This window comes from Glandiceps talaboti, chromosome 1 (assembly GCF_964340395.1).
Source record: "Glandiceps talaboti chromosome 1, keGlaTala1.1, whole genome shotgun sequence".
Lineage (NCBI taxonomy): Eukaryota > Metazoa > Hemichordata > Enteropneusta > Spengelidae > Glandiceps > Glandiceps talaboti.
The window spans coordinates 14,444,682-14,459,034 of NC_135549.1; the positions used below are offsets into that span (position 1 = coordinate 14,444,682).

General features: G+C 37.8%; 1 protein-coding gene across 1 annotated transcript in view; it reads left to right on the forward strand.

Moving 5' to 3' along the window:
• Nucleotides 1–14,353, forward strand: part of LOC144438514 (plasma membrane calcium-transporting ATPase 2-like) — a 108,208-nt gene that overhangs the window by 91,771 nt on the left and 2,084 nt on the right. Inside the window, exons 8-17 of the mRNA XM_078127577.1 lie at nt 3,618–3,836; nt 4,176–4,378; nt 5,011–5,253; nt 6,489–6,730; nt 7,659–7,893; nt 10,366–10,545; nt 10,990–11,184; nt 11,735–11,926; nt 12,425–12,638; nt 12,859–13,061. Of these exons, the coding sequence (XP_077983703.1) occupies nt 3,618–3,836; nt 4,176–4,378; nt 5,011–5,253; nt 6,489–6,730; nt 7,659–7,893; nt 10,366–10,545; nt 10,990–11,184; nt 11,735–11,926; nt 12,425–12,638; nt 12,859–13,061 (2,126 nt within the window). The remainder of the gene's footprint in view (nt 1–3,617; nt 3,837–4,175; nt 4,379–5,010; nt 5,254–6,488; nt 6,731–7,658; nt 7,894–10,365; nt 10,546–10,989; nt 11,185–11,734; nt 11,927–12,424; nt 12,639–12,858; nt 13,062–14,353) is intronic.

Genomic DNA, 14,353 nt, shown 5'->3' on the forward strand with positions numbered 1-14,353 from the left:
GATCACACTTTTATGATCAATAAAATGTGTTTATTATCTGTCTTCCATATTTCCTGTTGTTAGCCAAAAAGGTGTCTAAGTATCTAAAATGTAGCTTTGTTATTTCACCTCTTAGTTGTCACCATGGCAACCTTCAGCCAAGCTACCCTCAAGGTTGCAGTTACAAAAGGCTTCCATATGTCAAATGTGTGTTTGTTTGCGGTGTAACTTCTCACACCTGAGAACTGAAATTGACGTATTACTTGTCTTACATTGAAATTCATCTCAGTGTGTTATAGTGGTTATGATGGATCATGGCTGACACTGACACCTTTCATACTTGGTTTTCAGAGAATTCATTTTATAACATTTCAATCAAACCTGACACTTGGGGGTGTGATGCAAAATATGACGAAAATATGTATAAGAGAAGTGAAGTAGTGTGATTCTTTTTTTGTTTTAAATTCTCTATCTTGAAAACATGACAAATAACCTTAAAGTTCTGTCATCGTTTCCACTTACCTGTTATATGCTCCAAGATTGTACAGTGTGGGTGTTTTCATACTGAGTCTTAACTGTCAATAAATTGGATACGATGATGTGATTGGTTACAACAAGAATTTGTTGGAGAATGGAATGGAGTGGGAACAGATGCATGCATGGGGTAGTGAGTGTTTACATAAGCCAACCAACAACTGGATATTTCAGGGTGCACACAACAGAAATAAAAACTTCACGTTGATACAAATAGTTTGATCTACCTAATCAACCACTGTAGGTAGATAAACAAAAGACATGATGTAGGACATGCGACAGGGCGCCCTCACACATCGGCCAACAAATACACACAAATGTTATAGATAGGTAGACACATGGAATGACAGATAGACAGATACATATGTAACAGGGTAGACACACTTCCACTTTTGGTCGCCTGATTTGCTCAGATACTGCTATAGACACATGTTCAGACTGATTGGTAAACACAGTGTGACAGATACTCAGCCATGTGGACTGGCAGATGCACAGTGATGCATGGACATCCTGTGGTAGGCAGGCAGGTTGATATGTATGACTATGACAGATATGTAGGCAAACTGTTGACATACATGCTGATAGTGTGGTACACAGTATGACAACTTTAGAAAAATATACAATGATCTATGCCTAGTCAAATATGGATACATATGATGACATAAGTTGTCATACAGTGTGACATATGTAATCAAACAGTGTGACAAATAGGTAGTCAAGACAGTGTGACATAGGTAGTCAGACAGTGTGACAAATAGGTAGTCTGACAGTGACATGCATGTTTACTGTCAGGTAGGTACACATTATGACAAGTAGGAAGATATGTCTTCTCTCAGTAAGGATATGTACATACATGTATACATATTGTCATGTAGTCAGAGTATGACAGATAGGTAGTCATACAGTATGACAGATAGGTAGTCATACAGTATGACAGATAGGTAGGCACACAGTATGACAGATATGTAGTCATACAGTATGACAAATATGTAGTCATACAGTGTGACATATGTAGTCATACAGTGTGACAGATAGGTAGTCATACAGTGTGACAGATAGGTAGTCACATTATGTGACAGGTAGTCACACAGGTTGACAGGTAGTCACATGACATAGGTAGTCACAGTGTGACAGATAGGTAGATAGGTAGTTGCACAGTGTGACCAACAGGTAGTCACAAAGTGTGACCGATAGGTAGTCACTGTGTGACTTTCTATGGTAGTCTCACCATGTGACAACACTCTACTCACTGACAAATGGATAAATATTGGCAGAGATTGACTTTGAATTCAGGTCATCATGTTCTGAAACCAGCATTCTGCTGTAATACCCACTGTGGACCTTCCTTCAAACCTCATTTATCATTGCAGTATTTGTGTGTAGTTAGACTCTAACAAGCTCGAGAGAAGAATTAACCTTTTTAGCAGTTTAATAATGCAAAGGCATGATGGTATATTTTAAATTTTACTACCTTGGGAGTACATATAAGGTCACAATTACAATTCAGTTTTGACACTTGACTAGATATTTTGTGCACGACTTCAGTGTAGATTTGTGAAGGTATTACATAAATGATTGTTCAAGACAGTCTTGAAGTGAACGCTATCTGCATTGCATACTAATTGTAAGTCAGATTTAGAATAAAAAGCATCCCATCTTATCTCTGTCATCTCTGCAGAAGGTGATGGCAGGGTTGACGAGCTGAATCAGCAATTTCTCTCTCTATTTATGGGAGAGTTGGCTGTGTAATATAATTGTTGCATTTAACCCCGTCGACCCTGTCTAAGAATATGACATCATGTTGCTAAGGTTGTTGGATTTTGTTATTGAGAGATGAAGTCAACTTTTCCATTTGTGTGATGAATTAATTGACACGGTGACCATGTTGTCGTGGTTTGACAGCTTTCCTAGTCTTGAAGCCATGATTGCCATCAAGGAAAAAAACATCGAGGGCCTGGTAAAATGTATCGTCTTAATAGGAGTCCAGTAAAAGAGGTGAATGTGGTAGACCTGATTGGATTCAATTGACTTTCCCTTTTGATGATATCTCACCATGTTACCTGAAGTAATTGAATGATGTCAACATAGGCTAGGTTCAGAAATTACCTTTTAGAGTACTATACCACATACAGAGAAACAACAAACTCTCTCTCTCTTTTCACAAAACATTATTGTATATCTAACAACACAGGTAATCCAGCCTTCAGTTTACTGAATTAGATGCAAACTTAAATCTATTGTTCTTCAGTGTGGTAGATTGAAGAAGTGGGTGATAGAAGTTCCTCTGGTATGCAATTCTAATCACCCTGTGATCAACATCGGGTAAATATTGGAAGTCCCAAACCAGCATGGAACTCTAAATAAACTAGTTTTCAGAGACGCCTCCCTACTGAGACTATAATTAAACCAATGTCCACGCATTCAATAACTTATCACTGTTGTATCAACATGTTGTGCCAATAGTTTTAGTTTGTGTCTATCTTTAATAGAAAACACGAAGGCTCAACTACCAGGATTGTAAAACTGACTATACTGAAAATAAAAATAAAAGAACTTATTGTCTCTTCTAACTTCTATAATCTTCTTTCTCTCTATGGGGTGTTTAAAGTGGAGAACATTCCCCAGACATGTACACACAATTTTGTGGGGGGTAACCTAGGCAACAGAAACCTCTAATCTGGTCAACTTCCCTTCACACAACCTTCTGCAAAGGCACAGAATATGATCAGTTAATGCCCATTTTTGACCACGTGAGTTCATTTTTCATAATGAGAACATTGAGAACAAAGTTGTTTGGTTGTTGGTTAGCGAGTGGTTAAATTACTAGTATTTGACCCTCACCATTGCAGTTTGGGTTCAAACCTGTCTGGTGCCATGTTTAATTAAAGTTACCAGATTTTTACATAAAAAGGGTGTCACTCAGTTTGATCCTTCAGTGCAACAGAGCTGTTCTCCTGTAAACATGAGGGCGCTGTACAGTGGCGGCCATATTGAATCCCGTAGTTGTATCCAGTGAAGTTTCAGACACTCGTTGACTTGTCATGAATTTTTAAAAAAAATCAAAAACTTGAAATATCTTTTTCTATGGTATGTTCTTTTCTTAGATGCAAAGCAAGCTGATGGTGAAGCTGATATGAAAGCATTGGATGGTAAAGCTGATGGCGTTGTAGATGAGGCCAAAAAAGATGTTGACTCATCAGATGAAGATAGTGATAGTGAGACGGAGAACAAAAAAAAATTCAAGATGCCAAGCATTGCCAAAAAAGACCAATCAGTACTGCAGCTTAAGCTTACTAAATTGGCAATCCAGATTGGTTATGCAGGTAAACTCCAAACATTTTATAAACAATTAAAACAAAAAAATAAGAAATTCTTTGTCTTTTTTTCACGCTTGTCTGTTTTCTTTCCCCAGCGATATCTGTACATATTTCATCAAAATATCACAGAAGTTGTATTCTAACCCACATTTTGTTTGTTTTAGGGTTGAAGGAATATTTTTCAAAAATAAAAACAAAAAGATAAAATAAAATAAAAAAAAATCCCAACCTGCCTACCCTACTTTCTGAGGCCATGTTATCGGAAACACACAGTCTTATTGTTTTCCCGCCTTATTGTCCATGAACCATTGTATTGAACTCTTTTCTGTTGTCTACTCTGTACAGGATCAGCCATTGCGGTGCTTACCATCATTACCTTGGTGATACGATTCTGTATTGAAACCTTTGCTGTTGACAAGTTACCATGGAGCAATAAGTATTGGTCCGAGTTTATAGACTTTTTCATTATTGGTGTAACTGTGCTGGTTGTAGCTGTTCCTGAAGGTCTGCCACTAGCTGTCACCCTCTCCCTGGCATATTCAGTCACAGTGAGTGCTCCCCCCTGTCTCTTTCATTTAATGCAGCTAGCGTATTGAATTATGAGAGAAATAGAAGTATTACTGAGTTATCGTTCTGACTATTCTGTGCACAGAGGGCACTTTGGGAAATTCTTGGATTGTCATCTTTGCCATTGTTTACGATTGTGAATATGCAAATGATCACGATGATAGGTGATACAAACTGCATTCAGTTGAACTGCAATACTCAGCATGAGCATGTAGATGTCAATATTTATTATTTATTTTTATTTATTTTTATTTATTTTTATTTATTTTTATTTATTTATAAACCAAGCAACAGGCATTGCCCAATAACAGGAGTTCAGTATAAAACCAGAGTACCCTTGCAAACCCTGCATTGTTCGGTAGAGTCACACTGAACGACACTCTGCTAATTACAACATGGTAAATTTAATCAAACCCAGGACGGGTTCGAACCCTGACTGCGGTAGTAAGAGGCAAGTCAGCCACCGACAACCCTATGATTATAAGAACAACACCAGAATTTATCCACTATCTGTCAAGCCAACGTAGATCTTGAACTTGAATTTGATAATGATGAGACCACCATAATAATTAATAACCTCATAACTTGTACCCATTTTTGTTTTCCTTCACAGAAAATGACCAAAGATAACAACTTAGTACGTCACTTAGATGCCTGTGAAACCATGGGTAATGCTACAGCCATCTGCTCCGATAAAACGGGAACGCTGACGACAAATAGAATGACAGTGGTACAAGCTTTCATTGGTGGAACACATTTTAAAGAGGTTCCTAGTGCCAGTGATATCGCCGCCAAAATTTGTGATCTTATTGTAAAGTCTGTGTCAATTAACAGTAGTTATGCCTCAAAGTTAGTGGTAAGTATTTTATCAATAACTGATGAAAGATGACATTTTCGGAAAACTCCCTCCATACCTAGACATTTCCTTTCTTACACTGTCATTGTTATAGCACAGCCAGTAACTTCCAGCTCCCCCGTACTGTAGACAGAGAAATTAGCTGACCACTAGTATAAGTACAGTTGTCACCAGAAGTGTGCAGTTCCTGTCAAGTATTCATATTTATACTGAGTTTGATGTGGTGAACTTACTGTCTACGTATGTCTGGGAATATGACCTTGTGTCAACTAACACCACTGAGGCAGTCCATATGGACATCATCTTGCCATGCTGGTTGGCACTGGTAGATTGCCACAAGCATGTAAACATTACAACCTATTAAAACCTAAAATAATACTTTATTTTCATGCTGGCAATTTAACATGGTTTAATGTTAGACATAAAAAGTGTAGTATGTATCCCCGAAATGAAAAAATTTGAAACTTTTGCAGTTACTAGTAATTTGTTCTAGTAAAACTCAACTTCATTCATAGTTGTAATCAAAGAAAAAAAAAGGGGGGGGGGGTTTATCTGAAAAAGAGGTCAAATTGATATCAAAATAAAGCCATTTTAGAATCCAATATGTCCACCGCCAAATTCTGTGTTAAACTTGATGGGAAAATAAGAAATTGTCTCGCCATTTTGATGGAAACAAGATTTGATCCAGTGTTGCAGCCAGCCTTTGGAAAGAGTGGGACATAGTGTCCCAAGACTTTCATTTTTCTGGGTCATCATAAATTTTTTTGGGACATTATTATTTTTAAAAAAGCGCCAATGGCTTGTAGCACAACTGCAAATTATTTACCCACATGCTGATCCATCCTAGATATTTGCTGAATGATTATGCAGTTCCCTATCCAACCCTGTTGTTATCTATGCAATATACACGATCATTTGGCTGTTGCTATAGACATGGGCATGTTGCATACTATTGCTAAACATATTTGCATACAATGTTAGTGTGGGTCATCTATGACCCATCACTTCCAAAATTGTGGGTCAGGTCCAAAAAATGTGTGTCAAATGACCCAAAAAACACCTCTGGCTGCAACACTGTTTGAACCCCATATTTCTTTTATTTCAAAAGGACAGGGAACCAGCCCCTGTATGACAAAGTTTTGAAATATTTTTTAAAAAGTTGATTTTCAAGTAAATTAATAGCTCTCAAGACACAGAGTAATGTTAAACTCACCTGTTTTCTTTGCTTATTACAGAAACCAGAGCAGGAAGGTGAAATAGCCAAACAAGTTGGTAACAAGACAGAATGTGCACTGTTAGGTTTTGTAGTCAATTTAGGGTCTGATTACCTGGAGATTAGAGATGAATGGCCAGAAGAGAAGTTTCATCATGTTTATACATTCAATTCCATGAGAAAGTCTATGAGTACTGTTATACCCCTGCCAGATGGAAGCTTTAGACTGTTCACTAAAGGTGCTTCAGAAATTGTCCTTAAAAAGTAAGTGACTTGGTTTGTTGTTGTTGTTGTTGTTGTTAGTCCCCGCCGGACAAAGTCCGAACGGGGACTTATGGATTGGGTTCCGTCTGTCCGTCCGTCTGTCCGCAGCCGTTTCTTGGAGATGCCTGGACCGATTTTTTTCAAACTTGGTACAGGGGCAACATACAATGGCATACATATGCACGTCAATTTGTTTTATGATACAATCCAATATTGCTGCCTACCAGCCATTTTGTTTGCGAATTTTCCATGTCCAAAGCCATAACTCAGACATGCTTGAACAGAGTAGTGATATAAAAAACAACCATATGAGGCCAAACAACATTAACCAGGTTTGAAAATGACAACATAAACTGCCAGTTCCTTAAAACCCAATCATAGCGGGAACTATGTCATTTTCAATGACTTGTTGTTGTTGTTGTGCAGGTTATTATGCATTGCTGGGTATAGTGAGAGGTAATGGGATGTCAGAAAGTGATGAACGACGACAACATCAAATCTCAAATGGATAACAGCATGATAGATCTAAGGAATCAAGCATATAGACATTGATACTTTATGACAATCTGAAGACTTATTTTCCATCTGGGATGGGTCTTAGATTAAACAGATGATATCAAAACAGACGCGAGTCATGTGAGTTGGACTAGCAAATCCACACACACACACACACACACACACACACACACACACACACACAGACAGAGAGACACAGACAGACACATACATTCATACACACATACATGCATACATACATACATACATACATACACACACACACACACACACACACACACACACACACACATACATACATACATACATACATACATACATACCAAAACAGTCTCAAAGCTGAATGTATGTTTTTTTGTTTTATGAAAGACATCATTAGACTTGCATTGATTTCATGTCACATTTCTTCCAGATGCGCATTGATTCTTGATGCCGATGGTCAGCCCCAGCCGTTCCTACATACTGATAAAGATGACATTGTGAGGAATGTGATTGAACCAATGGCATGTGATGGACTCAGGACATTATGTTTAGCTTACCGTGATTTCACTGCTGGAGATGAGCCCGACTGGGATGAGGAACACAACGTGGTGTCTAATCTTACTTGTGTCTGTATTGTTGGTATTGAAGATCCTGTCAGACCAGAGGTACTTACTGTCTTACTCTTCTTAGATCTCACCCCATGGAGTTTGATGTGGGTGGGTAGGTAGGACAGGGATGGAGTTTGATGTGGGTGGGTGGGTGGCTGGGTGGGTAGGGCAGGAATGGACTTTGATGTGGGTGGGTGGGTAGGACAGGGATGGAGTTTGATGTGGGTGGGTGGGTAGGACAGGGATGGAGTTTGATGTGGGTGGGTGGGTAGGACAGGGATGGAGTTTGATGTGGGTGGGTAGGTAGGACAGGGATGGAGTTTGATGTGGGTGGGTGGGTAGGGCAGGAATGGAGTTTGATGTGGGTGGATGGGTAGGGCAGGGATGGAGTTTGATGTGGGTGGATGGGTAGAGCAGGGATGGAGTTTGATGTGGGTGGGTGGGTAGGGCAGGAATAGAGTTTGATGTGGGTGGGTGGGTGGGTGGGTAGGGCAGGAATGGAGTTTGATGTGGGTGGATGGGTAGGGCAGGGATGGAGTTTGATGTGGTGGGTAGGGCAGGGGTGGAGTTTGATGTGGGTGGGTGGGTGGGTAGGGCAGGGATGGAGTTTGATGTGGGTGGGTAGGGTAGGGATGGAGTTTGATGTGGGTGGGTGGGTGGGTAGGGCAGGGATGGAGTTTGATGTGGATGGGTAGGGCAGGGATGGAGTTTGATGTGGGTGGATGGGGCAGGGATGGAGTTTGATGTGGGTGGATGGGGCAGGGATGGAGTTTGATGTGGGTGGATGGGGCAGGGATGGAGTTTGATGTGGGTGGGTAGGGGGGGGTTTAAGGGTTTGTGCTTAAGTATGAGTTTAAGTTGGAATAGAGTGGAGATTAGGATTGATGGGGTAGGGTGGTAATGACAGTATATTTGTGATAGGTGTGGGTGCAAATTTTGGGAAGGCAGCGGGGTGGGTTGAGGGCAGAAAAGATGGCAGGAGGGAATGGTAGTAAGGAAGTAATAGAGATATAATCTGTACATTTCTTTGGCTAAGGTGGTAAGGTGGGGGTGTTAAACACAGAAAGTTAAACTAAATATTGCAACTTATAAGATATATCTTTCATTTTCTCACTCGAGTGGCCTAGTTGAAAAATTCTGTGTCAAATCTTGCTCTAAATCTATTTATTGCCTGTTAAAGATCTTCACTGAAATTTGTACTGTCTGTGTAATATTTTTTATCAGTGTAATATTGGTTAGTCATCTGGTAATCTAGTTCATAAATGATATTTTTTGGGGTGTTTTTATACATAGTATATATAGGACTATGTATTGTAATACAATGTGATGTGATATTGATTGGAAAATATCGGTTTTTAAGGTGCAAGGTTTGATAGATTTGAAAAAAGATAATTTTGATCTCACTTAAGTATATTCAAAGCGCTCTCTTCATTTACTTAATCTTCATTTCTCTCTCAGCTATCATATTTTATAATCTGTTTCTGCTTATTTATCTACCATTAGTGTCTTCTCTTTTAGTTTTTTTTTTTCAAATCCCTCTTGGTATAGAATAACGACACATATTTCATCACAGTGTGAATGCTATTTTAGATTTAGTTTGAATTTAATGAATCTGTTGTTGGCGCTGTGTTATGTCTTCTAAGTTGCAGTGCATGCAATAGCAGTGTGCACACCACACACACGTCACAGGTCAGGTCAGACAAACCGGTTCACCACATATTACAGGGTGCTCTTTGTAAGTAGGTACACTCTCTCTCCAACCCAGCATCGTTACCCAGGTATGGAAATTAAGCCTCTCTAACCAGTCAAACAAACCCAGATTTCTCTTGCACTTCATGTAGTAGTCAAATCCTAAAATATAGATCCTCAGTAGTTTCAGTAAAAAAACCAAATACCCACCAAACCACATCCCATAGAAAAATCCATCCTGTAAAATCTCCTCACTCATTTTGACTTCAAGATGGTAACAGAGTGTGCCACTAGCTAACTAACCAATCATAGTTCATACTTTCATTTCATTTGCATATTTATTTGCATTTATATTAACTCTCTCTCTTTCCATGTAGTATTGATGCAACCCAGTGACATTAACATGCATTGAAATTTGATTGAAACGACCTGTTACAGTCTCTGTTGTTAGCACACTCGTGGAAAAAAGGTTGCTAGACAGTTATACAGCTGTAGGCTTTTGAAAGATAAAAGCAACAGGGTTATGAATACCTCAATACGTAACATACCTTGCCTTTAAAAATCACTGTTTAAGTTCTTGATTTTCAGATTTGAAATGTAATGAAAGAACACATGGTAAATGTCATTGTGTGATTACGTAGCTGACATGAACTGATTCATTAACATAATCAATTTTGATTTTGATTTTCAGCCAATAATTTCCTGCAAAATGTTCAATAATGGAATTTCAATGCATGTTTATGTTAGATTGGGTTGGAAACTTGTAATGACATTAGCCTTAAAATTGTGTTTATCTGCAAGAAACTGAAAGAAATGCCTTGGTTATTTCTGTGTATGTAGGTGCCGAATGCCATCAAGAAGTGTCAGGGTGCCGGAATTACTGTTCGTATGGTGACAGGAGACAACATCAATACCGCTAGGTCTATCTCTACTAAGTGTGGAATTGTCACTCCAGGAGAAGACTTCTTGATTCTGGAAGGCAAAGAATTCAACAGGCGAATCAGGGATAAATACGGAATTGTGAGTCCTCAGCTCCTCTAGAATTATGCCTCCAAATCATGATGATTTTTCTATATCTTTCTGGTGACTGAGAGATGAGATGTGATTCACACATGATATGCACAACATGTCAGTAGAACAGACTGTGGATATTGTTTTGTTTTTTAAATTGTGCTCTTAGAGTGAAAATAATTTAGATGTATTTTGATTAAAAGGAACAACATTCACTTTTGTCTAAATAAAGGTCTCAGAATAATTATGGAAATGAATCTCAAAAACAGTGGAAAGTATTGTAATTTTTTAAACTGAAAATTTGTATGAAATGGTATGATTTGTATCTGCATCAATTACTGATTAGGACTTGCCAAAAAATGCCAACGTAAAGTGAATATTGAGAGAGAGCTGATATCTGAAATCTTTGATGTTTTTCTAATGTACTATATTATCATTTTGACACCTCTGTAGATTCAGCAAGAGCTGATTGATAAAATCTGGCCTAGACTGAGGGTTCTTGCTAGATCATCACCGACAGACAAACATACTTTAGTCAAGGGTATTATTGACAGTAAAATCAATGTACATCGGGAAGTCGTAGCTGTGACAGGAGATGGTACCAATGATGGACCTGCTTTGAAGAAAGCTGATGTCGGCTTTGCCATGGTACGTTGTATTCCTGTGAAGTACTACAAAAAACAACCACAAAATCATGAGTTTGGTTATCCCTTGGTGGGTTTATAGGTAACCATTCATTCAAATATGGAATCTGCATTTTAATAGTGAGACACCATCTGACATCATATTTGGGCTTTCTTTTAAATAGCGCCCTCTAGTGATATGTTTTTGTTATGAAGACAATGGCATGTCCACAGACATTTTCAAATGTCAATTATTTAATTGACATGAATTTGACATAAGTAACATTCAAGTTTAATTTTAATCTTTCTAAAGCACATTTTATTATGTACTATGGCTATGCCCATTTGTAACAGTGCACAATGCACCTGTCTTGTACTGGTATACATCGAAATATTGCTGTCAAGTAGTGCCTTTATATGTGATCCTGTTAAACTGATTTGCAGTATTATTTTTACATACTGAAAAATTCTATGGATTGCACACTCACTGTATGAGGTATTTAATCAAGGTCAAATCAAGGTCATATGTTTTATGCCCATTGGTTACTATTCTGACTGACTTGTATGTTTTACAGGGCATTGCTGGTACAGACGTGGCCAAAGAAGCATCAGATATTATCTTGACCGATGATAACTTTACTAGTATAGTGAAAGCTGTAATGTGGGGTCGCAATGTATACGATAGTATTGCCAAGTTTCTACAGTTTCAACTGACAGTCAATGTTGTTGCCGTTACACTTACCTTTGTTGGTGCTTTGACTATTAAGGTACGTAAATGTTCAACTTGTCTTTTTGAATACAGAGTTGTAGATTGCAGAGGGAATCCATCTTGACTTTTCTTTTGAATACAGAGTTTTAGATTGTGGAGGGAATCCATCTTAAGTATTTTCCAATATCTTAATAAGAGGGTGATACATAATATGCCTGTACTGCACAAGCAAACAACTTTGTACCTTACTTGTATATTTACATCTGCAGTGACTCATTCCCAATATGGCCGACATTTTCATGGCATCTCTACGTTGACCAAGTGAGCTGGGTCGTACTCTCCAAATTTTCAACATTGATGTGTATAATTCGTTCTTCCAATCAGCTTTTGTTTTATACTTATGGCAAACAAAAAATGAATTAAAAAAAAAATTAAATTAAATTAAAAGGTCTCTTGTTGTAGTAGAAACCCAATTTGAAGACTGCCCTCACTCTTCCAGAGTGGGAGAATACTCCCTAATCTTTTCTCTTGTCTTCTTTCACTTTGCCTTCTCCAGACGAGTCCTTTAAAAGCTGTTCAGATGTTATGGGTTAATTTGATTATGGATACGTTTGCATCATTGGCATTGGCCACAGAACCACCCACAGAAGAACTGTTGCTACGTAAGCCATATGGTCGGACATCACCGTTGATATCCCAGACTATGATGAAGAACATCATAGGACATTCAATATATCAACTTTTCATCACGTTTATCATACTCTATGCAGGTACGTTGGTAACTTATCATGTTTGTTCTATGCTTTGCAGTTAAGTTGGTATCCATGATTCTGTGTACAAATTATGTTAACATAACTTTGCTATTGTTTTATTCAGCAAGATTTTGATATGTGAGATTACCTTTTAAGATTTTCAGATGTCTCATTTACTGGCAGTTATTCGTGTCGGTGACGTCTATTTCATGGTGTGTGTATGTCTGCTGTATTTCAGGTGATGTCGTCTTTGATATTGACAGCGGAATTGGTTCAAAAACGCCAACTGTTCATTTTACCCTCATCTTCAATGCTTTTGTAATGATGCAACTCTTCAATGAAGTCAATTCTCGCAAGATTCATGATGAGCGTAATGTCTTCGTTGGAATGCATAAAAATCCTATCTTTTTGGGCATTTTGGTAGGCACCTTTGCAGTACAGGTGAGTTGTCGCTCCGATAACAATTATTTACCCGTCAACAAATCACCAAGTCGCCTCCATCTTGACTATGTTGATCTGATGATGACATCAAAGCAAATACACACTATCATCAACTTGAAGTCAGCGCCATCTTGAATTTATCATAAGCCATAGAGCCCACTCATTGACAGTTAAAAATTTGGTCAAACTTTAATACTGTTGTCTGTCATTGTCTCTGAAGAAGGGAAAAGTTTACGAAAAGTGAAGCAATCATCTGTAAATTATACAATTTTAAATGCTGAAAATCGCTTTCAAGTCAGGATCTAGGAGATGTATACTATACATATGTACTATACAACTAAAAGATTATATGAAACTAAGGATGTGTCCAACACATGTTACACCAAAATTGGGATTTTTTATGTTGAAATTTCAAACACCTGGGTTTAAGTTTACAATAAATAACATGGTAATAAGCTGAATAAATAACGGCTATGACAATTTATACATTGTATAAAGTTTAACTAAGAGAGTTTCATGTATTTTAACTTTTACCTTAACTCTATCGTTAGATATCTGACTTGAAAATGAGTATGAGTTTATGAAAATGATAACTTTATTCAAAATATTGCAATACAAATAATTCTCCTAGGATATGCAAGAATGTATATTCATAGATTTAAAATCATAGTCTCAAGAGTCAAATGAAAGTTTCTACTCCCAGAGTCACAAATATTTTGCCAGATTTTCAGTGATGTCACATCAGATAGTCAGGGATATGTACTACAGTGGGCTGTTATCAACAGATACCTCCTCACATAGTTCTGGATTATCTAGTGGATCTAAAGAAACTTGTACTGTGCCTGTTCTTGATGAAACATTAGGGTTTTGTATATCATGTGTCAAGGATAGTTGTCTGTTCAATTTAGAAAGTTTGAATTTTAGGATAGCATATTTTTAAGAAAGTTGATATTGAAAGGTGCATTTATGCTCATATTTTACATGTGTAAGTGGTCAGTGTGTATATAGGCAACAATGTATAATCATTTGCTAAAGATAAACAGCATACTTTTCTTTGTAAAGCTTCCACATTTCATGTCAAAACTTCAAAATTAGTATCATTCCATATGCTAGATGCTAGAGTCTATGCAAAGCTTCCAACTTGTGCATCCGAAAGTTTTAAATAATGTACCAGCATTCCACCCATGGTCAGGTTCAATTTGAACCGTTACATGCAAATGAGTTGTCTTATAGTCCTAGTTCCTGTCAGCCATGTGCAGTAAGCCTACCCTGTGGTAAAAGTATTTTTCTCA